The sequence below is a fragment of the Melospiza melodia genome, chromosome 2, assembly GCF_035770615.1.
Source record: "Melospiza melodia melodia isolate bMelMel2 chromosome 2, bMelMel2.pri, whole genome shotgun sequence".
Lineage (NCBI taxonomy): Eukaryota > Metazoa > Chordata > Aves > Passeriformes > Passerellidae > Melospiza > Melospiza melodia.
Genome location: NC_086195.1, coordinates 74,128,500 through 74,154,494, shown reverse-complemented (window position 1 = coordinate 74,154,494; position 25,995 = coordinate 74,128,500). Strand labels below are relative to the sequence as shown.

The window sequence follows — 25,995 nt, the reverse complement described above, 5'->3', positions numbered from 1 at the left end:
AGGAAAATTTCCATATTATATCATCATTTTTTTCTCTCTTTTTTTTTTTTTTTTTTTTTGTGCTTGTTAATTAGAAGTGACACAAATTTGTTTAAACTACAGACGATTAATAGGGAGGGTGAATCATATATGATATACCTCATTCACTTGGCTCCATGGAATCCCAGCAGTCCAGGTCTCCACAGCAATCTCTGGAGCACGCCTCCCTGTACAGTGCCCACACACCCTTTGGTTTACTGTGGCTGTCACAGTGGCTGCCAGGGGGAAACATGAGGATAAGGCAAGATGCCAGAAGAGATACATCATACCTATGCCTGCTACCAGTGTCCTTAGTGCTGCTTAGTAAACTGAATGCTGAAATATAAACATGTATTTATGAGAGTCACCTATTACTGAATTACCTGGTGCTTCTGCTTGCAAGACTCTCGTTTCCATTGATTATGGCTTTTCTAAGTGGGCTGCAATTTCTGTGTCAACCTCAGGCTAGATGATTTTTGTGAAAGATAATAAACATATGGCAGTGAGACAAGAACATTTATTAGGTGAATTTAGTATCCATATACACAGATAACATATAGTAAAGATACAGACAGATAATCACAAGTGTCTAATCCAACCAGTTCAGGAAGTTTTCACTGCCTCAGCTGGAAATTACCACTCTAGTTGAAGCACAGAGCCTGCAAGTATGCACGTACCTTGTCTTGTAGTACTAGGCAAAACAGGTCCCTTCACACACCAGCTCTTGTTCCAGCTGGAGTAGGGCAGTTTCTTAAACCTCTCTCATTTGATTTCCTGCAATTGTGTGATGATAAACTAAAGGGCTTGGCTTGTTGTAGTGCAGATATTGCATATTGCAGCCATTGCAAATTGTAATGCTGAAGTAGAACAAATCATTATGTGTTTGGTTTTGTCCAAAACCAGATAGGAGTCTTCATCATTCATGCTCATTGGCAAACTTATTTCAGAATAAGAATTCATGAAGCCTTCAAAAACAGAGCTCCATACAGAGCGTAGGATAGTCTTTGCACAAGTCCATCAATGGAGGCTCTCTAGTGGTCTCTCTGAACCAGGTATTTTGTCCAAAAAGTGTAAGATGAAGTCACTGCAAGCCAAGATTGCCACTGTGCCCCTGTGGCTGGATGGAGAACTGGGAGGAAATTCTAGCCCCGTTGAAGTCAGCTGGAGTTTTGCCATTGGCTTTGATGGAGCCAACATTCCTCTTCTGATGCAGACATTTCACAATAACCTCCTCTGTTGAACTTTCAACACATGCATGTTATTTTCATTACAAATAAACAAAATATTTCTAAAATGGACACCTTCATATATACAGTATGCCAGAAGATTACATTAAAAGTTCATCATGGTGCACATGGCAAAACACTAATAATCCATCCTTGATGTCTCTGGGAAAAACTCTGACACGAACAAATCTCTTTTAGGTCATTTTGCCTGAATACACAGCAATCAAATTTACAGCTGAGGGTTTATTATTTTTGCAGAATGCACATGCATTCCGAATTTGCCGTGCTCAGAAATGGAGACAAGACATTCATCTGTGTGCTTGGCTTTGGGAAAAGACATCCCTGTGTGTGCGGCCATGGGCCCTGGTATAGAGCAGACAGGAAATCTGCCAGACTGCCTCGGCAGGAGGCTGCCTTCAACACGTGCAGCAAGGAACAAGAAATGTCTTAATGATTAATCACTGTCAACCTTTGTTCTCATTAAAGACTTGATTGTCAGACAAGGCTGGTAATGAGGCGCTGTTCCTGGGCCCGTTGCTATGTGATTGTGCAAGGGCTGAATCTGAGCCTTACACCCTGCAAGATGCAGCTCCCACTTTGCCCAAGTTTAAGGAGTTGGGGTCGGGAACATTGTTCTAAGAGTGCCTGCTAGTGGCTATGGGGCTGTGCAGCTCTCTGGCAAGGGATTATGGCAGGGCTGCAAATAAATCTGAAAATACGTTCGCAAGGATCTTGGGTATAAGCAGCTTCCCTGTTGGTGTTGAACAGGCAAAGTGCTATAACAGGTTTCTATTAAGAATTGAACAAATAATTAACTATCTGTCAAAGTGAGGATTGGCTCCTTTCAGGGATTTGTTCATTCATTTTTATGTTTGAGATTGTGCACAATTCTACCTATTTCTGAAAATGGTTCTGGGGCGCACTGAAATTTCAGTGTGCAAAAAAATGTGTTTTTGAAAAGCCTGAACTCCCTGGGTCTTCCAGTGAGAGGTGCATCAGTTGTGTTTGCTGAAATACTTATCCCTTGGCACGCTGAATACCTGCTGCATCACTTGATGTGCAAACATACCCCTCCAGTGGGTGACTTACACCATGAGGATGCAGAAATCAGGTGTGTGCTCCCTACTCTCAGGAGCAGTTCCAGTTTCAGTGTCTGAAGGGATTAGTCCACATTTCCTGTTTGGGCTCCACAATTCATCTGTTGAAGGAGTGACACAGCATTTGCTTCTTTTCCCTGGCTGGATGAAGGCACAAGTATTTCTGGCAGACAGCCTGGGCTTGTGAAATTGCAATGCTAGTGTCCGTGTTTCCTTGTGTATGTGCCTTGGAAACATGGTTGGCCCTGAAATTTTTGTCCTGAGAGCTCAGATGTTCTCAGGAGAAAAACATAGGAGATAGTCCCATGAGGCTGAGCCAACTTCTTATAAACACTCCACAAAATTACTGAAAGGAGCTATTTTGCAGCCTTCACACAGCTGTACCTTTGGATATTAGACACAGAAAAAACAGCTCTTGGGATCTTGCAATGTTCAGGTTTTTCAAATGCTGTTTGTACATATAAAAGCAATCTTCCTGGAATGCATAAAAATATTCTCTGACAGATATTAGGGGAAATTCAGCCTATGATAGTATCTTCCACCTGGTTAATTTGGGAGGCTTTTAGATCACTCTATGCAACACCCTTAGAAAGTCATCCACTTTTGCTTAACAAATCATAGGGTGTTCACACTCACTCTTCCAGGCATCTTACTCCAGTGTGACTAGAAGCATCCAAGATGAGGAGTGTAAGGGAATGTTCTTATCATCTAATCTGGGTTCCTAAGTCAGTTGTCTAAATTAAACATTTGAAGCCTACTTATACAGCCCCATCTCCCTGTATAGTGAAGGGAGAGCTGCAGCAGGCAGTTTAGAGAGAATCTGCTCTAAGTTTTTTGTTAGAGACCTAAACTTCAAGGAGACTAACTTTTATGCTGTGTATTCCAGATATGAAAAAAGGTTGAATGAGTTTGAGTTGCTCAGGAAGATACTGTTTTCCACTCCCATCAAGCTGAACAAGCAGTAAGGCAAGGGAGAATCTGCTTGGCTATGTTTCTCCCCAGTCTGTCTTATTTCCTTATACACAGATCATATCCTCAGCTGTTGCAGATGAGTTTAACCTCAGGAAATTCTTGGTGCTCTCACAGTATACAGTGGCATAGAAAGCAGCCCTCTGCACTCCAGTCGAGAGTGGGAGTTATTCCTAAAAGTATGAAAGTATGAAAACTCTAGCTTTTTCACTAGAGCTGAAAGAGTTCTTATTTGACAGGCACTCTGCTGTGGTCCTGCTGGAGTTTTGTTTTCTTGTCTGAGGCAAGGACAAAAGCAGGCAGTGCTTGGAGTTCAGATGACCATGAGAAGGCCAGTATTTAGCAGAAAGGGGTGCATCTGCTTCAGCAAAAAAGAGGGGGCTCAGAAGAGGGCTGGCAGGTACTGAGATTGGCTGTTCAGCAAAGCACCCTGTGCTCAGCTTCCTAAAGTTGCATGAGTCAGGCCAGCTCTTCTCAATAATCCTGAGTGCTTGGCCCAGCAGCTGCAGGAGAGCCTCAGTTAGTGCCTGTGGGAAGGAGCATGCCAGCTGGGGCTGTGGAGGCTCTCATCAGGGCTTTGCTACCAGCCCTGCACTGCTCTGAAACACTGCAAGACTCGGTTGAACCATTCCCCTTCTCCTCCTCCTCCTCCTCCTCCTTCTCCTCCTCCTCATCCTTCTCTTGTCCCCTCTTCCTCCTTCTCCTTTTCCAAGTGCTCAGTTGTTCAGGGTGGTTTGCAGTCAAACCAGAAAGCCCCTGGGAAGCTCACACTGTGGGGACAGCCACTGGTCCCTTGAAGAAGTCCACAGAGGAGCCTTTTCCTTCATCATCCTCACTCTAAGCCTGCAGTGAAGAGCTGCACAAGCCCATGATGCCAATTAACACAAACTGCTTATGAGTGAGGACATCATGCATAGGTTCAGTCACCAGATGAACATGACTTTGCACATCCTTTCCCCTGGAAGCAGCTTTTTGTAAGGCAGGCATCTGTCACTGAGCAGACTTCCATAAATTGATCTGAAGACTTTTCCTTTCTTCTTTCAATTTTTTGTTTCTTTAAGCTATAACTGATGCAAGAGAAGAGCAAAATCAGAGCTGTCACTCCCAGTCTGATGCAGGGCACAGAATGAGTTGCCCCACAGAGGAACAGAAAGGTGGAAAAATTCCCCATCTCCTTTTGAGGGAAAAATCTGCAAGAAGCAGAAGCTCATCTTGTGGCACAGATGTCAGGGCTCCTGACTGGGAAGCAAACAGCCTCTGTGGGCATTGTGGTTTCGTACAAAATTGACCATTGTTTCCCTTCTGTCCCATCAAAATTACTCATCAATTCAAAGCATTTCCAGGAGAAAGAGGGGAAAGGTTTGCACATCCTCTTCCAGCCAACAGGGAGAGGGAGGGGGAGGGGAGAGGAGAGGAGAGGAGAGGAGAGGAGAGGAGAGGAGAGGAGAGGAGAGGAGAGGAGAGGAGAGGAGAGGAGAGGAGAGGAGAGGAGAGGAGAGGAGAGGAGAGGAGAGGAGAGGAGAGGAGAGGAGAGGAGAGGAGAGGAGAGGAGAGGAGAGGAGAGGAGAGGAGAGGAGAGGAGAGGAGAGGAGAGGAGAGGAGAGGAGAGGAGAGGAGAGGAGAGGAGAGGAGAGGAAAAAGGGTGAAAAAGAAAAGTCTATTTTTCAGAGTTCAAATATATGTGTTAGAAGCCAAGACATCCCTTCATTTGTATGAACACAAATCAGCTGCAGCAGGGATAGTGAAAGGCAAACTTGGTCTTAAATGCTTTGTTTTACTGCTAATTTAAACATTTGAACGTAATGTTCTTTGTGATGCTTAAGAACAAAACCGCAGTTGTGCTCCCAGCTCTGATGAACTCTCACTGTCTGCCTTTCTGCATCTCAGAGGTTTTTTGTGGCACTGTAACATCAGATAATGTAGTGCAACACATCTGCTTTGTATGTGGAGCATCACCACGCTGAAGGTTCAGCTCTGGCAGGGCAGATGGAGTTTTGTGGTGGTTGGTGAACACTAACCCTGCCCCAGCTGGCACCAGGTATGGCCCTAAAAGGGCTGTAGGTCATTTGCAGGGCTGGAGGAATGTGGAACATGCATGAGCAGTGCCAACAAGTAGGGCAGACACTGGGGATAAACCCAGGTGGACATTTGTACCTGTTGGGGGTGTGATGCTTCCAGCCTGTTCTGACACCTGGCTGGCTGCAGGGATGTGCTCCCCATCATGTCACCTCCTTGGGGGCTAAGGGACAGGTTACCTTCCTCATGCAGGTGGTGACACCGTGCAGGCAAGCACTCGGGGCTCTCCAGCTGGAGGGATCCTGGCTGCCTCTGCAGCCTGCTGGGTGGAGGTGCCCCTGGGCAAGAGGACAGGCATGTCCCAACTCCAGATTTTCTTTGGTCAGGGCTTTCTAAAGCTAAACCACATGAACTGCAGCATGGGAACCCAGGAATGACATTAAAAACCAGCAGTTCTAGATGTGTGGGGTTGTAGTAAAGCTGCTGCAGTAAAGCCGGGCTTAGAGCAGGATGAATCAGTTTTACAGAAGCAGGGTAACTCCACCCAAACCTGCCCTTCCTCTCAGGGATGTCAGAAGGCACACTTTGTCCTGTGCAGGGGCAGAGCCCCGTGTCCCTGACAGCAGTGTAGCCCTTCTGCTGTCTGACTTGCAGTGATGGAAGCGCAGGGTGAGAGCAGGGCTCGATAGCACTGGCTCATGGAGGGTCAAACTGCTGTGCAGCTAGTCTCCTGATTTATTAGGAAACTGTTCTTCCTTCTCCCATTGCAAGGGGAAGATCAGCAGGCAGGAGAGGTAACACATCGTAGATTCATAGGCTCATACTGACATTTCATGAACAGCAGAGAAAGGACCAAATGCAAAAAAACTCAACCTGGCTCCAAGTTGATGATTTACACTGTTTTCTCAGGGTCTGTTTGCCAAGCAGCTGGTGTTTTGTGCCAATGGCTATTACAGAAGAGCTTTCTTTGATAGATACTGTGAATGAACACTACACAGTTTATCTTAAGACAAAATCCCCCCCACTGCTTATATGGGTTGGTAGGGAATGAGGGAAAGAAAAACTTAGGCTTTGTTGGTATTTTTACGTAGGACTGAAAGCACATTCGGGGGAGCCTGCACTATCTGTGCAAAAACACAACAGATGAATTCTATTAATGGATGGAACATGTGGCTGGGTTCAAGCTAGAGTTGTCATTTGAATATAGAAGTCAAAGCCAATTTATTGTAACATATTTTTCTTTTCAAAATATTTTAGGAAAGACAAAAAAGTTTGCGCAACAACTTGGCAAGCGGGTCTGTTGAGAGGAGGTATTTTCTATCTTGCAGCTAACATAAGGGCTGAAAAATGTGGCACTGCCGAGCAATCCTAGATTCCTTCTGGAACTGAAAGAAAGTGTGCAGGATATAATTGTGTAAGAGCCCAATAAATTTGAAGGGTGGGTTTGTAACACTGCCTTGGGGCTGCAGGTGGCTCCAGAACAAAGTCAAGGTTTTTATTTCAGTAACAGTCTTCAAATACTTTATCTAACTAGCTACACACTTATGTGGCCCCATCTAGAAGCCAGGGAGTTATTTTAAAATAGAAATACCCATACAATCATTGTGCTTCTTCCATGCCAGATGGTAGAAAGATAAGTGGGATTAGTCTGTACGGAGTGTGTTACTGGGGAGGGGAGGGATGCAAAAGCTAAGGCGCAGGAATGAGCTTTCCTGGAGTTTGCAAAGCGCTAAACATCAGTGCTCTGTGGGGCATGGGTAGGCTACATATGACCAATCCTTGTTTCAGTGTCAGCCTATGTTTGCCCAAAAGCCCCAGGGGACAATGGCCATGGAGCAGAGCTTTACTAGGACAGCAGCCCAGATCCTGGCCACTCGAGAGAGCGTACGCCTCCCTGTGCAACAGAGAGCATCAGACTCCTGCTGTGGGGTCTGGTGTTGCAAGGCAAAAATGCTGCTGCCTCTTCGGTTATACAGAGTTATGTGGTTGGTTCTTATGGTGAATTGCAGTCAAGTGGGGTCAGAGAATGGATATGTCTCCTGACTGTTGTGACCTCTTCAGTGTATCCCATTTTCTTTGTAGCTGTGCATAGGCTAAGTATTTTTGTGTGCGTACTGAGAAAGCTGCATTTGGTAAAGGCCCAAGTAGCAAACACTGCTGGAGCAAGTAGGCAAAAAACACATTGCTGCCAAGGGAAATAATGGCCGAGAGAAAAGGAGCAGCATACTGTCATCCCACGTACATTCTCATCTTGTATGAGCATGGTTTGAGTCCTCATGTTCCACTGCCCTCGAAGATGACTTTTTGCCACCCCTTCATTATGGAGCTGCACACTGGGAACAGGAAGCAGATCTAGGTCCCTCACAAAGGCCAGACAGACTCTTCAAGGTCCTTGCCAGTTACACATTTATTTTACTGAGGAAGTTGATACACTCTAAGCCTATTTAATCGTGGTGCTAATGGGATTCAATTAGCAGTCTCTCAGAGACTGCTCTTGTCAGGGAGATGATGGACAAATGAAAGCAGCACCATTCCCCCCACTGTGAAGTATTAACTTCCCACCTCTGTATTTTCCAAGAATAGATGCCACTTCTACCAATAAGTCTGCAGCTTCTCACTGCTGTTCACCAGATGGTAGGAACCAGCAGACACTGAGTTTGTTCCCTTGTGGTCAAACAAACTGCTGTACAGCCCGATGCACATTTCCTGAAAGATCCCCAGGACAGCTCTGTTACTTCTGTTAATATTTCCCAAGCTCCTGGTACAATATTGAGACTTTCCACTGGAACAACCTGCCACATTTTTCAGAGTCTTTCCTGAGGGATGAAGTTACTCAATCCTCTTCTTACTTTGTCATAGCCTTTGTATCGGTCACTTGTCCTGAGAGTCTGTGGGCTGTGTCCTGAGCTTCAGCAAATTACATAAAAAGGATTATTTCCTTTTCTTGATGCTTGTTATTATTTTCATCCTTCACGAGCCTTTTCTTCTGTTTCAGGAACAACACTCTGTGGTAGGCCAGGGAGCTGGCCCCACTCCAAGCTCCAGCTCTTGCTCAAATCCAAACACTGGAAGTGGTTACATGAACTCATCCCAGCAATCATTGTTGAATCAGCAGCTGATGGAAAAGAAACAGGCTCTGCAACGGCAAATGATGGAGCAAAAACAACTCCTTCTACAGCAGCAGATGTTGGCAGAAGCTGTAAGTTTACTAATTTCTTATTTTACGTGGAAAATATTGTCGTAAAAACAATAGAAAAGAAAGCTAAGACGGGGAGAAGAAAGCCCCCTAAAACTCCAAGGTTGTTTTGGCAATGCCTAGATCGTCAAGAGTGCACCTTGTATTTTTCAGCACTTTTCTAAGCCTTTTTGAAACCTTCTTCAATCTATATGAAACAATTTTCCAAGCTACTGCAGTTTCATTACAAGAACAATCCAAGCATACGCTTGGTTTTGAGACATATGAATACTGTCGGTGGTTTTCTTTGCAAGATAAGCCAAGGTGCACTGCCATGCTACTTCCACCTCAGAGGAAAATTTACTTCCAGAAGCTGTCACCCAGGCAGCACAGTGTAAAATGCCTGTGTGTGAACAAGGATCACGTACCTTGATTTTGGGGTTCAACACAAGTTTGTGTGCTTTGCTGGGATTGTGTTTGGGTCCTACTTTCTCTGGTTTTATTTTTGCATTTCTATGTATCTGTAGCTACTTCTCTGTCCTTTGGTATCTGAGAGACTGGTTGGGAGTTTCTGGTCATTTTAGGAGACATGGGAGATTCTATAAAGGAAATATTTCTTGACTTTTCAATTCATGCAGAAGAAAAAAGAAGTTCAAAATCAGCTCTCTGTGCTGCAGTTTTCTATCAGAATTTTTAGCAGAGCGAAAACTTAATTGTTCAAATAGCTTATCTTAAATAAAATGGAAATTTAATCAGCTTGGCTTTGCTTTTGTTTTGTGTACATAGAAAACAGTTTTTACATTAATTGCAGGGATTTCATGGGAGTCTGTCTTATTCACAAGGATTCAGGTTGAGCAGGATATAAAAACAAACCTTACAAATCTTAATCAGACCCCTCCTTCCCATCACTAATTGTGGAAATGCTCTAAATAACACAAGAAGGGCTCTTGTCCCAGTCTTTTTAAGTGCTCCTGGGAGAAGAAAATAGAATTTTTTCACTAGAAGGTCCATATGCATGCTGTTTTTAGGCAGATTATCCCCAAATTACTCTGATGGACTTGCATCATCAGCCAGGGCCTGACTCTTTCACACTGACAAGCTGATTTGCCATTCTGGCAGCTGAGCACAAAACCTGTACACATTGTGCAAGAGGTGTGATGCTGTCCCAGCAGCTGTCCAGTAAAGGCACATGTGCACCAAACTCACAGTTTCCTGCCATGGGGGCACATATCCCAAGGAACCATGTCTCATGGGTGAGCAAGAGCACTCTGGAGGCATCAAATCACACTGATGCTGATGAGAGATTTGGCATTGACTCTGGTGCCTGCTCTTTCCAGATCTTTCCAGAACAGCACAGGGCAGTTAGTCAGATTTCAGTTCAAGGACTTGGCTCTCTCACCAGAGACATGTCCCTGCAAGCTCAAAAAACAAAATAAAATCTTCCCAGATAATATTTTTTTCCTGCAATCTTTCCTTGCTGTCTTTGCCCCAGTTCTTGTACTCCCAATGTAAGAGGAAAGACAGCAACTCATACAGGGAAGCACAGGGCAATGCTGAGTGGCATGAAAACAGCCAGCCCAGCACCATCCTTGTCCTTGTCCTAAACCAGGTGTATATCCCCACTGCTGGTATCCCTAGTAAGGAGAGCTGGGGAGAGAAAAAGCAATGATTTTACTGGGTTTTGTGGTCACTCCTACAGTGTAGGATGACAGAGTGAGGGAAGGCATGGCTGTGGATGGGTTTGACAAGCTGAAATTGAAATACACTTTGTACTTCAGTGGAGACATGGACATTGTTCTCAGAGGCTGAGAGGAAAGTTGAACCAGGCTCAAACACAATGCAACCAGCAAAAAGATTTCCATATAGACTTCAGTAGGTGATGGCACCGTTTCACAAGTGCCACCAGAGTGAAAGGAAGGAATACTTCACCAGTGTGACCAGTGACCAGACAGAGTGAAAGGAAGGAATACTTCAGCTTTTACATAACTGAGAAAAGAAAGAGATTGGCAAAACACAGAGCCAGGAAAGCATAAAGAAAAGCAAATTAATGTACTTCTACTCTAATCCTCTAGGAGAAAATAACTCCACAAGACCAGCTGAACAGACACTTGACAAGACCACCACCAGATTATAAAGACCAAAGAAGGAATGTGGTCAACATGCAACAAGCAAACCAATATCCTGGTAAGTACCCATGGGCTCAAAGCAACCCCTTCCTTTCTTCCTTCCTTCCAGCTGGAAGACCATCCATAAGAGGCATGCATGCATGGGATGACTGGGGCATGACTTTCTGGATATCTGCTTCAATCCCTGCAGAGGCAGTGGGTGGTGGCTGTGCCCTCCTGTGCTATCTACCTCACTGTCCTGCATCACTGAGAAGTGCTGGTGTAGGATCTGGTGCTTCATCCAGGCTGATACTGCCTCTCTCAGACACGGGGAAGGAGGAGTTGGTACCCCTCCATTAGCACTGTCTGGGGCAGATGTGCACCCACATACCTGATGCAGAGATGTCCTCTTGGCTATGCAAACTCACTGTGCTCAGGTGCTTCTCTCACATATGTGGTGCACCTTGGTTCAGAGACTGAGATGAGAACCATCCCTCCCTTCAAGTTCATGTACAGTGTGAGGACCCTCATACAGGTTTTTAAGTACCCCACACAGCACCATCATGGATGGTACTTTTGGGGTGTTTAATAGGTCATAGTCATGGCCTTAGAGCTTCTCTACATTCAGCATTTCAACAGATCAGTAAAACAGTAGAGTAAAACCCCTTGTTTTCTGCCAGAGCTGCCCAGGGCAGGAAATGACCAACACTTCAGGACTAGTCCTTTGTTTCAACTCTTGTGCCCTGACCTCCTGGGAGAGTCTGCTTGTTGGAGCACAGGATTGTTTGTTTGGCTTTTCATACTGTTCACCTTGCTGATTGGCTGAGGGTCACTCAGAGAGCAAAGGCAGAGTAAGGAAAAAATGCTGAGGGGAGAGGAGGTGGGGGAAATGCAGCAGATGGGACCAAAGGATGTTTTCTATACTGCAAAAGTGTCTGTGCATATAAGTATAAAAAGAATTCTTTGCCTTCTAGTATATTTTTGTATGCAACATGCTAAAGAAGAGGGCTTTTTTTTTGTTGTTTTTCCATAATTGTTGACTCTGCAGATTCAGCCAGTGATCTGAGTCTTTCCTTCTTACCTGTCCTTCGTAGCACAACATTTTCCACTTCTGTTACAATTTTAATGAGCTCTGAAGTGCAGCTTACTCACCTGCCACCCCTCTGCCCCATCTGCTGGCTATGTAGGGATGGGCCAGGTTGGGCTGCTCAAGCACCATTCATGCACTCCTGTGCTCTGTTTACAAGTTCTAGCAGTGATAACCTTGCTGCAGCCTGGAAACTGCTGCTGGGAACTGCTGCTTTCTAATGGACCTGGGCATTAATCTTCTCCAGTAAAGTGACTCAAGCATCCCAGTGTAATATCCCATGGTGAGGACTCTGCTCACTGTCTTGGTACCTCCTGTACTCCCAAAATAAATGCTTTGGCAAGCCCAGCACTCTGCTGAGGAATCTTGTGATTTGGTGTGTTGTTTAAAGGTTTGTTCCTGGAACCAAATGATTAACTGAGACTCTTGGCTTTTACTTAAAAACAATCCATTTCTAGCCTGAGACAGAAAATGGAAGCGAGTGCAGCCACATGTGTGAAGGGCTCCAAAGTGAGTAGATCACCATTGTTATGTGGCAGCTCTTGTTGTTGTTAATCTGATGGACTCTCTGCCAGTCTTGTGGTATTTGGAGTCGCATCTCCTCGGTTTGAGACATGAGGGAATGGCAGCACTTGTCCATTCAAATCCCAAATCCCTGCTGAGTGAGCCCCAGGAGGACAGCAGGCTGTGCTGGGAGCTTCCAGCAAAGCTACCAGAGGCAGCGATTAGGAAACTCTTGCATAAGGGAGTAACAGTAGGGAAACTGTTTCCTTTTTCTGGGAATAGCTTTGCTCAGATCAGGGAAGAAGAAACAAAAAGCTAAATAAAATCGCACAGGCTGGAGAAACTTGGTTGAGTATTTTATTTCCCTATGCTTTTCCCCACAGTGCCATGACATGGCAAGAGACCCCCAAGAAAGGAGCAGGTGAATTGGGTAGGGAAGCTGTTTCTCTGAATTGCTGTACCCTGGGGTGCCCAGCTGCTGTACAGAGTGCTTCTGGGGAAGGCATTTCTTCCCATCTGGAAGAAATAAGAATGGAAAATACTTGTGTTAAAAATAAAAGCATAAAAATAGCAAAACAAAGAAAGAGGAAGCTTCGTCTTTTGGCAACAAGTACAACCCCTTCCCAAACACTTGTGTTCTTCAAAAAGTGTAGCATTTGCAGGAGCAGTGTGATGGTAGCCCTGAGGTCTGCTCAACAGCTGGCAGGGTCACCCCAGGAGGGGCTTCATCCCAGTGGCAATGAAGTGACTCTACAAACTTGCAGTTCAGCTGGAGGGAGAGAACCACGTCTTGAAATGCCACTGAATTCTCTCTTTATTATGGGCTCACAGGAGCAAAAAATCAGGGACACATCCCTATCATCCCTGCAAAAAAAATCACAGAATCACAGAAAGGTTTGGGTTGAGAGGGACTTTAAAGATCACCTAGTTCCAAACTTTCACTAGACCAGGTTAGTTAGAGACCCATCCAGCCTGGCCTTGCATACTTTCAGGGATGAGACATTCAGAACCCTTTCACTAGTCCAGTGTTTCACCACCCCTGAGTAAATTTCTTCCCTATGTCTAATCTAAACTTATCCTGTCTCAATTTAAAGTCATTCCCCCTTGTCCTGTCACTGCTATCCACTACTATCTTGTCAGAGGATATCTACTGCATATCCTCTCGTAGCCACCTTTCGGAACTGGAAAGTACTAGATCACCTCAGAACCTTCTCTTCTCCCACCTTAACGACCCCACCTCTCTCAGCCCGTCTTCATAGGAGATGTTACAGTAATTCCAAAACTGCACAGCCCACCAGCAAAGCCAAAGATGGTTGCCAGCTGAGCACTGATTGTGGGAATGTGATTGTCCCTGTTGGGCTAAAAACAGGTGGATTCCCCATAGCATATCCTGTCCCAGGGGCTGCCCAGCTCAGGGACTGAATTTAGGTGCTTAAGTTAGGACAACACAAATCTTAGGATAATTAGATCCTCTACAGTCCCACTTGGAGCCTGTTTGTGGAACAGGCTGCCTTCCAAGCTAGGAGGAGCTTCTTAATTTAGGTATCTATGTCTATATTGATTTGAAACACGCACTCTGGTTGTGGAGTCACACTCAGTGTTAATAATGATTTCAGAAGAGTTATTTTTTAAGTCCTTAAGGAAAGAAATGAATTCTTTACATCCATAACTAAATGGAAATAGCATATGTATAAAATTAATGCAGAAAAAGCAGAAATATACATTTTTTCTTTGGTTCCAGACTGTGGGAGCTGAACATCATTATGGTAAAATTTCAACAGGAACAGTATATTAAATAGCTGTTCCTAAACATAGACTTTTTTAATATGTATGCCCATGATTTGTCTAAAAGAGTTTTAAAAGAGCTGGCTGAGAGGTTCTCCAAATTCTTAGTGTCACCTTTTATTTGAAACACCAAGGGAGACTGCTAATGCCATGATCAAAATTAAAAGACTAAGTAGACAATTCCAGCCCTAGTAGCCTAATGCAGAGTTCAGCAAAAGTACTGGGGAGCAGATACAGCCCAAATAATAAAGAATTAAGGAAGGGGAAGATTTAATTAACTTCAAGCAACATGGGCTGATGTTAGAAGAATCTTTTCAAACTTGCATGGTATCTCTTTCAATGAAACCACAACTAAAAGGCAATAGTTGTTCAGGTTATGTCCCTTAAAGCATCTGACTTCTTACTGCCTATTTTGGTTAAGAAACCTGAGTGGCACAGAATTAGCATAGCTCAAAAGGAAATGGCTGACAGGTCTCCAGATATCACTATGGGCAGGTGATTGAAACTGGATAGGCAAACATTGTCCCAGATGATGCTGTACTGGAAAAATAGAGCTTACTTTACATCCACATTGGAGGTGTGTATCAAAAGTTATTGCTGTGACCAGCTATGATGTACAGCTCTGAAATCAACATCAAAAACTGCCGCATTCTGAAGGGACTTCCAAAGGACCAAGGGCCTGGAAAACATGCCACACACTGAGACTGAAGTATCTGGAGAGTGCTGCAGGCATGACACAGTCTCGAAGCACTGTGTAGTAGGAAGGAATTTATGATGGACCAAGTAATAAAATTAGTCACACAGACCAATATATAATAAGATTTGGTGATGAAGCTGAAGTTAGTCAAATTCCATCTGGTTTTGCCAATGTACAAAGGATCAAGCCAAGGCAATGTGTCATGCCCAAAAATTGCTATTAGTTGCACCCTATGAAATAGCAAATCTCCTCGTTCCTCCTCTGGGAAAGGCTCAGAGAATTTCTGAAATGCAGAGGTACCTTGGTAGCAAGCTCATTTGACAGCTTTTCTCACACTTTGGGGGCCACCCAAAGAGGTGTGAGAATTTCGCTTGTACTGTGCCATGTGGCACAGATTTCCTCGGCTGACCCACACATTGTGTGAAGAAACATCTCCCTCACTTGCCTTGAGCCTGACTTTTTTGAGCTGTGCTTCTTGTAGGGTTTGTACTGGAAGCAACAGTAGCAAAGGGAATTACAATGTGGAGCAGCTGATTGTGTGCAGAGAGGGTTCTCCACAGTGCCATCTACACTGGCTGAGTGGTTTAAAAAGTGGTTGGTCTTTTTCAACCAGTCTCTCAGGGATTAATTCAATCTTGCACTGCATAAGCACTCAGCCTTCATGGTATAAATGACCTACTGTGGCCTCAAACTAGAGGCTATGAAGCCAAAAACCTGAACTTGTGTCGAGGTTTGGTGGCTGGAGGCAAGAAAATCCTCTCTTCTTGTCATCCATTGGCAGATGTTAAGTACAGGAAAACCCTCCATTGGGCAGAATCAGCCAGGAGTGATAAATTCTGCCAACTCATAACTTGTAGTTTTCTGATGCACAAAAGGGGATGTTCAGGTGCAGGAAGCGCTGGCACATCATGTGTGGCTCCCTCACTGGCAAGTCTGTTTGTGCAGGGGCAAATAGCCATAGCCCAGCTGGGAAGAGAGTTTAGAAAGGGCACGTGTGGGGCTCACCAGGCACAGTGCTGGGTCATGTCCCCATGCCTGCTCAGCCACCACGTGGGAGGACAGGCACGGCACAGACTGGACTGAGCTCCTGCCCCAGCATACGGCTGCAAATGTGGGAGATGCACTCTTGGCTCCTGCTGTCATCTGGGACAGACATTCCCAATCAAAGGATGGATACTGCTGCTGTGGCTGTCTAAGAAAGGTGGAAAAGAAGCCTGATTAAAGTGCCTCTCACCCCCCATTGTCTTTAGAGGGAGCCAGGATGAGCAATGCCCTGTAAGGAAAAGTTCTTGATCTCTGATCACTTAAAGAGGCTTTGTCCTGTCTGATGTGTCTAGTGCTTCTGTAAAGGAAGGCAGGAAAGTCTTCTCTCCTGCCCAGTGGTTCCGTCTGTCCTTCCCTGCTCCAATATTTCTCTTACAATGAGCATCAGTTTTGGCTCATGTGCTCTCCTCTGAAGGGATGGAAAAACCACAGGTGGCCTAGGATAGACCAAATCACCCTTTGGATGATAGGCATCTTCAAGGCCTTGAGCAAGTTCATGTAAGTCCTCTTAAGAGCAAGTGTCTTCTTCAAGAAACTTTGCTCATAGAAAACTGGATTTTTGAGCTGTTGGTATTTGAATGACACCACATATTGATGCACCCACGCTTGTTGTAACACTTCTGTTTTCTTCTTTCCAGGTGGTTCACCAGCTGTGAGCATGAGCTCCAACAACATGTCCTTATCCAACCCAATTTCAACTCACAGCATCATGCCCCAGAGCTCCAGCCTCATGTCCACCCCTGCTGGAACCCGAATGCCTTCTGTTCCTGCTGCTCGGAGTTTGGGCTGCTATGGGAACCTTCCTTGCAACCAACCAAGCACGTACAACGTGACTTCAGGAATGAACCAAATGCAGCCACACAGAAACCAAAATCAAGTTCTGCCCAGTCAGAATAACCCCATGGTGTCCCGACAGCAAACCATGACCCAGGGGAACAACGGGGCAGCTTTTGGGACGGGGTCAGTGGTCAGCTCTCAGCAAATAAGGCCAGGCTTGACCCATGGAGCGACGGCTATCCCTGCTCAACGGCCGGCCAATGTGATGATCACAGCCACTGCCAACGCCCAGAACTGGGCCCCGCAAGAGGCTGCAGTGAAGCAGCAGGATGCACTGAAGCCTGCAGGGGTGCGTTTCCCCACGGGCACTCCATATCCTAACCAGTCTATGCAGCGCAGCGTAGGCAACCAGCATTTTCCTCAGCGTGCATTGGCACCTCCTAACCAGTTACCGGCGGGAGTCCAAATGAGGCCCCCTCTGAACCAAATGCACCAGACTCTAAATGGACAATCTGCTGGCTCGCTGCGAGGGCTCAGCATAAGACCCAATCAGCTGAGAGGACAGACTGTGCCTGCCTTGAATCAGCCAGGAACAAGTATGACACCGCCGTCATCTCTGCCATCAACCAGTTTCACAAGCACCAACCAAACCTCCCGGGCTTACCAAGGAAGTGAGCATGGCAGTGACCTAGCGTTTGACTTTCTGAACCAGCAAGGGGACAGTATAGGACCTGCGCTCAACAGTGACTCGGATTTTATAGATTCTTTACTGAAAACAGAACCTGGTAATGATGACTGGATGAAAGACATCAACCTCGATGAAATTTTAGGGAACCACTCGTAAGTGACAGTACCAAGAGGGAACCAGATGAAGAGGCAGCAAGGACATTAGCTTTCTCTTTAGATGCCAACAACCTGCTTCATTAATTTACACTCCAGTAACTGGGCTGTCCTTTAAAATACAACATAGAGCAACTGCCCTGTTTGAAGACTAGCTCGAGGAACAAAACTGAAGTGACAGTCTAAGTGATATTCCTGCCTGCCACAAAGGAGTGAAAACATGTGGAGGGTCTGTTCCCCAGACCTGTGCCCAGCCCATTGCAAACTCATTGGTTCTTCTCAGAGGGGCTCCGGGAAAAAAACACATGCAGCTTCCCACACATGGAAGCACCAGTCAGTGGTATAGGCTGTGGAACATCATTTCTCTGAGTGCAAGTAAGGCCCCAAGTGGTCCACAGCTCTTCAGTCATCTTGTTCACAGCCATTTACTTCCTTGGGACTGCTTAGCCCTGACAGCATCAAGCCCTGTGTAAATCTCATGGCATTACAAAAACTGTTTACTTCTGCACAGTACAAACCTACATTTGCTTTCCCAATGATTTTGTTATAAACCTTTTGTAGCACATAGCAGGGTAAGTGGTCTCATCCAAGGGAGGAAGGAAACAGATCATCCAGCATGCTATTTGGTGTGCTCTAGCATTTGTGTTCTCCCTTTCATCAGTGTTTGCAGTGAGTATTAGAGGATGCTGCTGTTCTGCCAGCAGCACAGTCATTCTGGGCACTGAGGGAAACATGAGGGAACTACTTCCAAAGCTCAGGATCCTCACTTTGCCACCTTGCTCTTCCCCAGGGACTCCAGCGACTTAATAGAAACTTGAGTGAGAAGGGTGCTCATGATTCGCCCCTGACGACTCTCCCAGTCCAGCTTAGAGGAGGCCAGATACCTAAAGTGGCTCAGCTAAGCCACTGTCCTTGTTTTCATCTCAAATCATGGTGAATATCCATCAGGTAGTTCAGCCTGATCTTCTTCTCTCAAACAGGTTTAGCCCAGGTGAAATGCCATCATCTACCTGCCTGGGGAGAAGCTGCCATTTTGATTGCACAGCATTTTGGTTCCATCCTGTTTTCTCCTTCGCCATATGAGGGGGAGTTGAAAGAGTCCTGCTGATGGCCCAGGTTCCCAGCCTCTGTCTGGAGTACAGGAGGCTCTGCCCCTGAAACTAGCATGCACATCAATTATAACTCACAGCAGGAGGCTCCATCAGCCATACATACTTGTGCTTGTACATGAAACAGTTCTGGGGATTATTTCTGGGCACTGGACTCAATCATCTGTTCTGGTTTTGGGGATGGACCAGCTAATTTTGTCCTGAGCAGTTTCTGTGCATAGAAAGAAGATATACTGGGGCAAGGACCATTCCCATGAGCAGTTTGCAGCCACCTTCCTTGAAGGCTAACAGAGCAGAGCAGTAAGGATACAGGCTGTCCCACACCTGCCAGGGAATAATCTTGACTATATTAAATTCTTTGCTATAGGCTTGGTCAGTAATGGCATCAGAAGGATATGCTATGTTGCTATAAAGCAGCTGCACAGTGATTCAGGCAGGATTCATGGATAGGAACAGATCTTGCAATTCAAATGAAAGTGCTGTTCTTTCAAATGATGGGGTGCAATGTGTTTCACAGCCTCCTCTGAATTAGCTACAACTAGATGTGGCAAAGGAATACAATGCCTACGTTCCCATGCCTTGGTGCCAAGAGGCATTGCTCAGCCCGTGCAAGTGCTTTATTCATCCTTGTTAGTGGCAGTGGGATGAGTAGACAATTTGACAATAGCCTCTGCACTTATCTGACCTACTTCTTGTGAGAGGTTTTAATCAGGCTTTTCCAGTTATTTCACCCTGTCATTTCAAATGGGCACAATTTTTCAGGATGTTTCAAGAAGCATCGTCACACAAATGAGCACCAGCACCTCCACAAAAGGTGTAACATGGGCATTTAGTTAGATATGCCAGTAGAGGCTGTTCATTCCCAGAGAAATAAGAGGGACAGGAAAGTCTGCTGAAGAGTCTCTTCTGCCAGCTCAGCCAGTGATCACTGCACAGCTCTGCCTTGTGTAACATTGTGGTGACTCAGCTGCCCAGAAAGCTCCCTCTTCTCCCCAGGTTTGGTCAGGGTGCATGTGGTCCCTCTGATATGTCAGTACAAGTTTTTCCAAACCTTTGAAGAGCTTTTGAGCTCAGGCCACTGGGGTCCCACCTGAGCTTGGAGAGATACAGATGCGATACAACAAATGTGTCCCGTGTAAATCGTGCAAAACTAGACTGAAGCAGCAGCTGCGCGAGTTTCAAGTGAAAGGAGGATTGGCTTCTCTGCCTCACACACTGCCTGCCCACGAGCAGGTCAGCAGTGACTGCCAGCACACTGGGAGGGACAGACAGCTGCCATGGATGCCACTGAGGCCAAGGCTGAGTTAGCATCACTACGAGCAATGGGCACTGTAGTCTGGTAACTTCAACTACCCTCACATGCCATTGAAAAAGCCACCACTGGTTTCTGTATTAGGGCCAGACTGATTTCAAGGTCCTCAAATAATGCAAAAAAAAAAATTGTTCAGCTGAGGAGCTGGTCCCAAGGAGTCAGGAGTTGGACTCAATGATTCTCGTGGGTCCCTTCCAACTCAGGATATTCTGTGATTCCATGGTTCTATGACGTGGTGGACTCAATGCTGAGTGTTGTCCTGTTGGCCTCAGCCTGGAGTGCAAAAGACTCAGGCCAACACTCACATGGGCTGTGAGTGCCATCCCTGGGAGCAAAATTACATCCTGTCTTAAGTAAATTCAAAAAAGGTAGAGGCCATTTCCTGTCCTGTATATGTATACCTGATGCATTTGAAATGAGAGCTTGTGAAAGACTCTTGCAAATGAAACTTGAATCCAGTATCATTTCTTCAGAACACTTGCATCTGAATGGAGCTAGTGTCTTTTTTTTTTTCTTTCTTTGCAACGGCTAAGTGCACTACCCTTAAAATCTATTTTTCATCATTGACTGGGCACTCTTCACAGTATTGGGTTGTAAATATAAAGAATTATTTGTTTTGTAAACTTTTGTAAAAACAACAACAAAAAGTAATAATATTTTGGTAGGAATAATAAAAATCATATTATTTGGGTTATATTTATACATATGTGAAATAAATATACTATCAAAAAGTTGTATTTTATACAAGAAGTCAACTGTTACCTTTTGTATTCTATATACAAAGTTTTGTATGATATGATTGTTTATTTTTATCTGCAGATTTCAACTTTGGGTTTTAGGGGAGGGCAGAATGGGATCATGGTTAAATAGCTGGGTCTGACCCCAAGCTCACTGAAACCAATGGAGTTTTTCCATTGCCTTCACAGGGCTTTGAATCAAGCCTTTAAATCACCTTCAGATATGTTTCACATCTGAAGCTCTCTGGAAACCTCAACATGTAAACATTCCAGGTTTCAAATTTTTTCCCTGAAAAAGGCTTTTATTATTATAATTATTGTTGTTATTGTTATTTCAGCTGTTGGGAGGCAGGTGGGACCTATGTAACTGTCATGTCCTTGTTGCATGTATGTCTGCTTTATATTTTCCCCATATTATAAACCAGTGTTTCTCTATACAGACTGAAAAGAAAAGTTGCTGTACATAAATGTTTGTGTTTATGCATTTTTACATGTGGCTGTATATACCTCCTAGTACTATGCAGTGACACTTATTTGACTCCATTTATTTTTCACCTAAACATGAATAGTATGTTTTTCAGTAGCTATCAAAACTCTGCCAAGTAAATCAATCAAAATTATCCCAAGTGTCTCTTTTCTTACTATGAATTTTATATTGAATGTCTGTTTAGTCAACTGCTCATTCATCTGAGTAAATTAAAATTTTGATATTTTAGGAGGGGGGAGAGAAAAATGAACATCTGGCAGCTTCCAGGAGCTCAGCCTGCCTCTTTGCCAGAGAGCTGTGATGTTTTCCTACTGGCTAAAGATGTGGTTTCACTACCAGAAAAGGTTAACAAATAATGGTTAATAAAAATGCTATCTGTTGAAAGGGTTGATAGAATCTTGCAACAGAGCAATTTGCACTGGGATTCTGCAAAAACTGAAGCTGAGAACTGTGTACCCCCAAAAGTCAGCTATCCCAAGAGGGCCAGCTGGGTCCCCAAGGCTGTGCTCTGCCTTGGATCATACCCTGGAGATATTTGCCCCACTCCCCTCACTATCAGAGACCCCTAATGAGAAGCAGAAATCAGACAAATGGCTTCTCCTTTCCTCCTTGCCTCCTTCACATTACACGTCGTTCTAGCCTATAGAGATTCCAGCCTACAGAGATTCCAGCATACACAACATCACACTGGGTTGCAGGCTGTTTCACACAGGCATTCATCCCTACCAGGCTATTTTTAGCAGGTCAGCCCTGAGGAAGTGTCCCGTTCCTCGAGAGGCTTTCCGGGCTCCATCTCCAAGGGGGCGGCTCTTCCTGCCCCATGGACGGAGCAGAAGGGCTGGTGGAGGGGATGTTTCCAAGGGACAAATGTCAGCACATCACTGCCCGTGCTCAAAGGCTGCCTTGTGCTATTTTGAGATGTGGGGGAAAAAAAAGGGCTCTCCACATCTTAACTGCTTCACTGCTGGTGGTGACGATGAGGGACTGCCATGGAGCACATCCACCCTTTTAGTCCCTGTCTGCTCACCTTCCCCTACAGGATAAGTGGGAAGGCACCTCCCTTGGCTGCCCCTCACAACACCAGCTCTACTGGCTGCTGCCCTCAGGTTTTTTGCTAATGTTGCTCAGTCCCTCCATTGTATCTGACTCCTACCCACAAATGGCTCCTTTGTCCTGCCCTGGAACCTGGTGCTTTCACAGGAGGGATGGGGGAGGAGTTTAGCTGGCAGATGCTCGGTGTCCCACTGCAGAGGCTGTGCCCATACTCCTGATCCTGGGTGGACATGCTGAAGTGAGGAGGTGCCCAGGAGGTGTGTGGCTCTCTCCTCACTTCAGCATTTCCAGCACGGGTGATAGAAAGTGCTTCCCTTGCACTCAAGGGGGAAAATAAAGCACAGTCCCACTCATCCAAAGGTAAATCTGAAACAAATCAAGAAACACATGTCCTAAAAGTGTGTCTTTTCTATCTCGGCTATAAAGGCAAAAGGCAAGGCAGGCAGGATGTGGGAGCATCAGGCAGGGCTGCTGCCCACCAGCAGAAGGCTCATCTTTGCCAGTGAGCTGAAAATCAGCCTGGGACCCCTGCCTGTCCCTGGAGCGTGGTTGTCTGTGCCACCAGGCTCTGAGTCCCTGGCAGTGCCTGGGGACCACGACCACCCTCCTGCAGGTCTCACTATCAAAAACCATTCCCACTGTGGATGCAGGACAAGAGGGATAAGACAGTATGAAATACAAGTCACCCTGTGCCACACGGTTTCCATGCCAGAAAATGTCCCCAGGCCTGTCTCCTGTGCCCAGGGAGATGTAGCCAGTGAGGCCACATGGAGGAGGTGTGAGACATGAGTGGCAGTGAGTATTTTCCCTGCCTGGCCAGATGCAGCACAGCAGGAATTGCACCAGGCCCAGGCAAGGGCTGACCTTTCCCACTGCATCCAAATCACTTGGTGGGAAGCACTATCAGTTTGGGCAGCACAGCCAAGAGCGCTGCTCCCTCCCACGGCGGCAGGGAGGTCTGGCAGCTGCAGGGACAGGGATGACATGGACAGGATTCCTCCTGCCACAATAAAAGTTTCAACCATGGCAAAAGCTTATTTCATTCTCATTTTTAAATTAGGCATTCTGGGTGCAGAAAAGGTCAGGCAAGCTGAAAAAAGCAGGCTGATTAAGACTTAGAAATTTCGTCTTCAAAAAACCAAAACCAAAGCCAAACAAAATGGAACAAAAACCAAATAAACAAACACAACAAACACAAAAACCTATAAAAACAAAAGAAAGCAAAACAAAACAAAACCAAGTCAAAACCAAAACAAACAAAAGAAACTCAACATGAAACAGCATTTGGCAAGCTGGCATTTTCATTACAAGAAGCTCCTTTAAAAGAGCCAAAGTTAGATGATTGTTTCTCCCGTAGTGAGCCAGCCTCCTGTGTGCTGTGAGTGAGCACCCAGCGAGCGATGGCCCCTGTGGGGGCACACACGTGTGCTGCTGCTGGGCTGTGTGCCTGGGCACCAAGGCTGCAGGAGCTGCCCCAGCAGCCTCAGGACAAGCAGGGACAGAGGCAGCCTGAGGCTCCCGGGGCAGAAGGGGTAAAGCCCCACCTGGCTGCGCTGCTGCGTGCCTGGGGAGCTCTCCCTGGACTTCTCCTGCATTCCTGTACATGGCTTCAGACAACAAAGATGGTCTATCTACATTTATTTTGGAGGGCTGCCTGACATGTTTTCACTCTGGTTGACAGGTCTGCCTTGTTTGACAGGACACAGTTGCTTGGTTTTATCCTTCTTGTCCAGGAACATGGGGAAAATCCTGTGGTGCTGTTCAGTGTTTGGGTGAAATGCTGAGTATAGGTGTATCCATGCATTCCTGTTGAAGTTAGCAGTTCTGATGGCAAAACCTATCCCTCAATATCAATTTGAGATGAAAGGTAAAGTTCCTGGTTGTTGTGAAGTTCTATGAACATCATGTAAGGGCAGGGTTTATCCTTGATACCATTATATTGGAGTGTCATGGTGAAAATAAAAACAGGCAATGTATTCAAATCAACTTTTGTTCTTACCTGGCCTCTAAGTACAACAGGTAAGTTCCAATCTAGAGGCCTAATTTTTTTTTAAATTTGTTTCTGAAGAGGTCCTAGCATACCAGCTGCTGAGAAATATTTATTAAAAATTATTGTAGTATTGTTTAAGGATCTGATATGGAAAGCTCCTTCTTGTAGATGTGGCCTATGGGGTTAGCTCCATAAGCTGGACAAGTGGGCACACATAACAGTCAGGTTAATATATGAGTATAATTTGTACACCAAAGAAATTTCCATCAGTCAAAGATATCTAACTTTTTCAAGGAAAAATGTATGGGAACTCCATAATTTGGCTGCATCTCTTCAAATTTATTTGAGAAGGAAGCTGATGAGTTTTCCCAAATTGCAATTTTTAAAAAGAAAGATGTGTCAGAACCCACATGACATATTATTTGATTCCTTAAATTTAGCATTGTCTTTACTATTCAGTAAACATACTGAATGTATAAAAATGCATGCACTGGGCAATATAATCTTTTGTGAATCTACACAACAGCTTTGTCAATGAATGTTTATTCTGTTTTTGAGTTTCTTCTTCTCTTAAGGATTTCTTCTTCTCTTAAGGACTGTGCTTTTTTTCCATGTTACTTGTCCTTCAGCAAGACTTCTGGCTAGCATAATGTTATTCATGTATCTCTATGAATAACCTAACTCTACAGCAAATTAGAATTGGTGTAAAGAAACCCATTGTACTCTCACTGATTTCCTTAGTGTGAACACATTAGCCTTGGCCTGTTGGATAATCAGGCTCACAGGATGTGTACAGCAGAGGCAGGAACCCCATGTGTGTTTCCAAAAGGCTGATCAAAGCTTAAGGGCTATGTGGTGTCCCCACTCACACGTGAGCCACAGGTTAACTGCATTAGTACAGCTAAAATCAGGATTTCATGCATAACACGCCCTGAAAGGCAACTCTTCCCTTCATTTAAGTAGCAAATCCACTAACCAAAGATTTTGCTCATAGTTACATGGCATCTTTATGTTATTATAGCCACAATGGTCCTGATTAATTGTGTGGATCTTACTAGAGTAAAGCCATCACATGATAATCTTATTCATTAACTTTTCCTCCAATGCCAAAGACTTAATCTAGTGTGTTTTACCATATAAACTGCTAGCTTCTGACATACAAATATCAATAGACCATCTGTTTATACTGGGGGGTTTAAAATCTTCTCACAGAAAATATATGGAGTGCTTCAGAAGGTTGCAAAGAGAAGCTTGCAACAGATAACAAGATAGTGCTGTTTAAAGAAATAAACTATTAAAAATGTAATTAAAAAAACCCTTCATGAAGAACATTTCATTAGTTTCTCAACATTGAATATAGTCTTTTATAAGTGACTCAAGAGCACAAATCAGCACAAAATCTCAGAAATATTCTTTTGTTACATCTGTCTTTTTTACCCTCAGTAGTGGCCTATTTTGGCTTCCCCTTTTGGTTTTCTTTTATAAAAAAATTTAGAATTGAGTCTTTTTTATACACTTTTTTGTGTCTCCAAAAGCCTCCTGCTATTAGATTGGTTTTAGCTTTCAGCAAGTGAGAGTGTGCAATAAAGAAAAATTTCCCAATGGCCACCAACACCGCAGCACAGCGTAGCTGTGCACTTGGATGACAGATTAGCTCCAGAAATGCTACTTTTTATTAAATTATCTAAGCTTTCATCAGAGAATGCTTTCACCAGGCTTTTACAACCTTTGATAAAAGGCAAGATTTTCGATAAGAAGCCCAAAGCCCAGCTCCCATGCCTACATTGATCTAAATAATGATGTCTGGCCCTCAGGTTTTAGCTTGTAGAATAGTGCCACCCTGGGAATATGATGTCGTCCAGGCAGAAATAATCAATGCAAATGAACAGAAATCTGGAAAATATATAGAGAAGAATGAAGGTTCTTTAGCCTGAAGAAGGGGAGATTTGAGTGGGAATAGAAAAGAG

The 25,995-nt window shown here is 44.8% G+C and overlaps 1 protein-coding gene across 1 annotated transcript in view; it reads left to right on the top strand.

Moving 5' to 3' along the window:
- MAML2 (mastermind like transcriptional coactivator 2) overlaps positions 1-21,118 on the top strand; it is a 209,449-nt gene extending 188,331 nt beyond the window's left edge. The window contains exons 3-5 of the mRNA XM_063148893.1: positions 8,322-8,525; positions 10,574-10,685; positions 16,362-21,118. Of these exons, the coding sequence (XP_063004963.1) occupies positions 8,322-8,525; positions 10,574-10,685; positions 16,362-17,344 (1,299 nt within the window). The 3' untranslated portion in view covers positions 17,345-21,118. The remainder of the gene's footprint in view (positions 1-8,321; positions 8,526-10,573; positions 10,686-16,361) is intronic.
- The last annotated feature ends 4,877 nt before the right edge of the window (positions 21,119-25,995 follow it).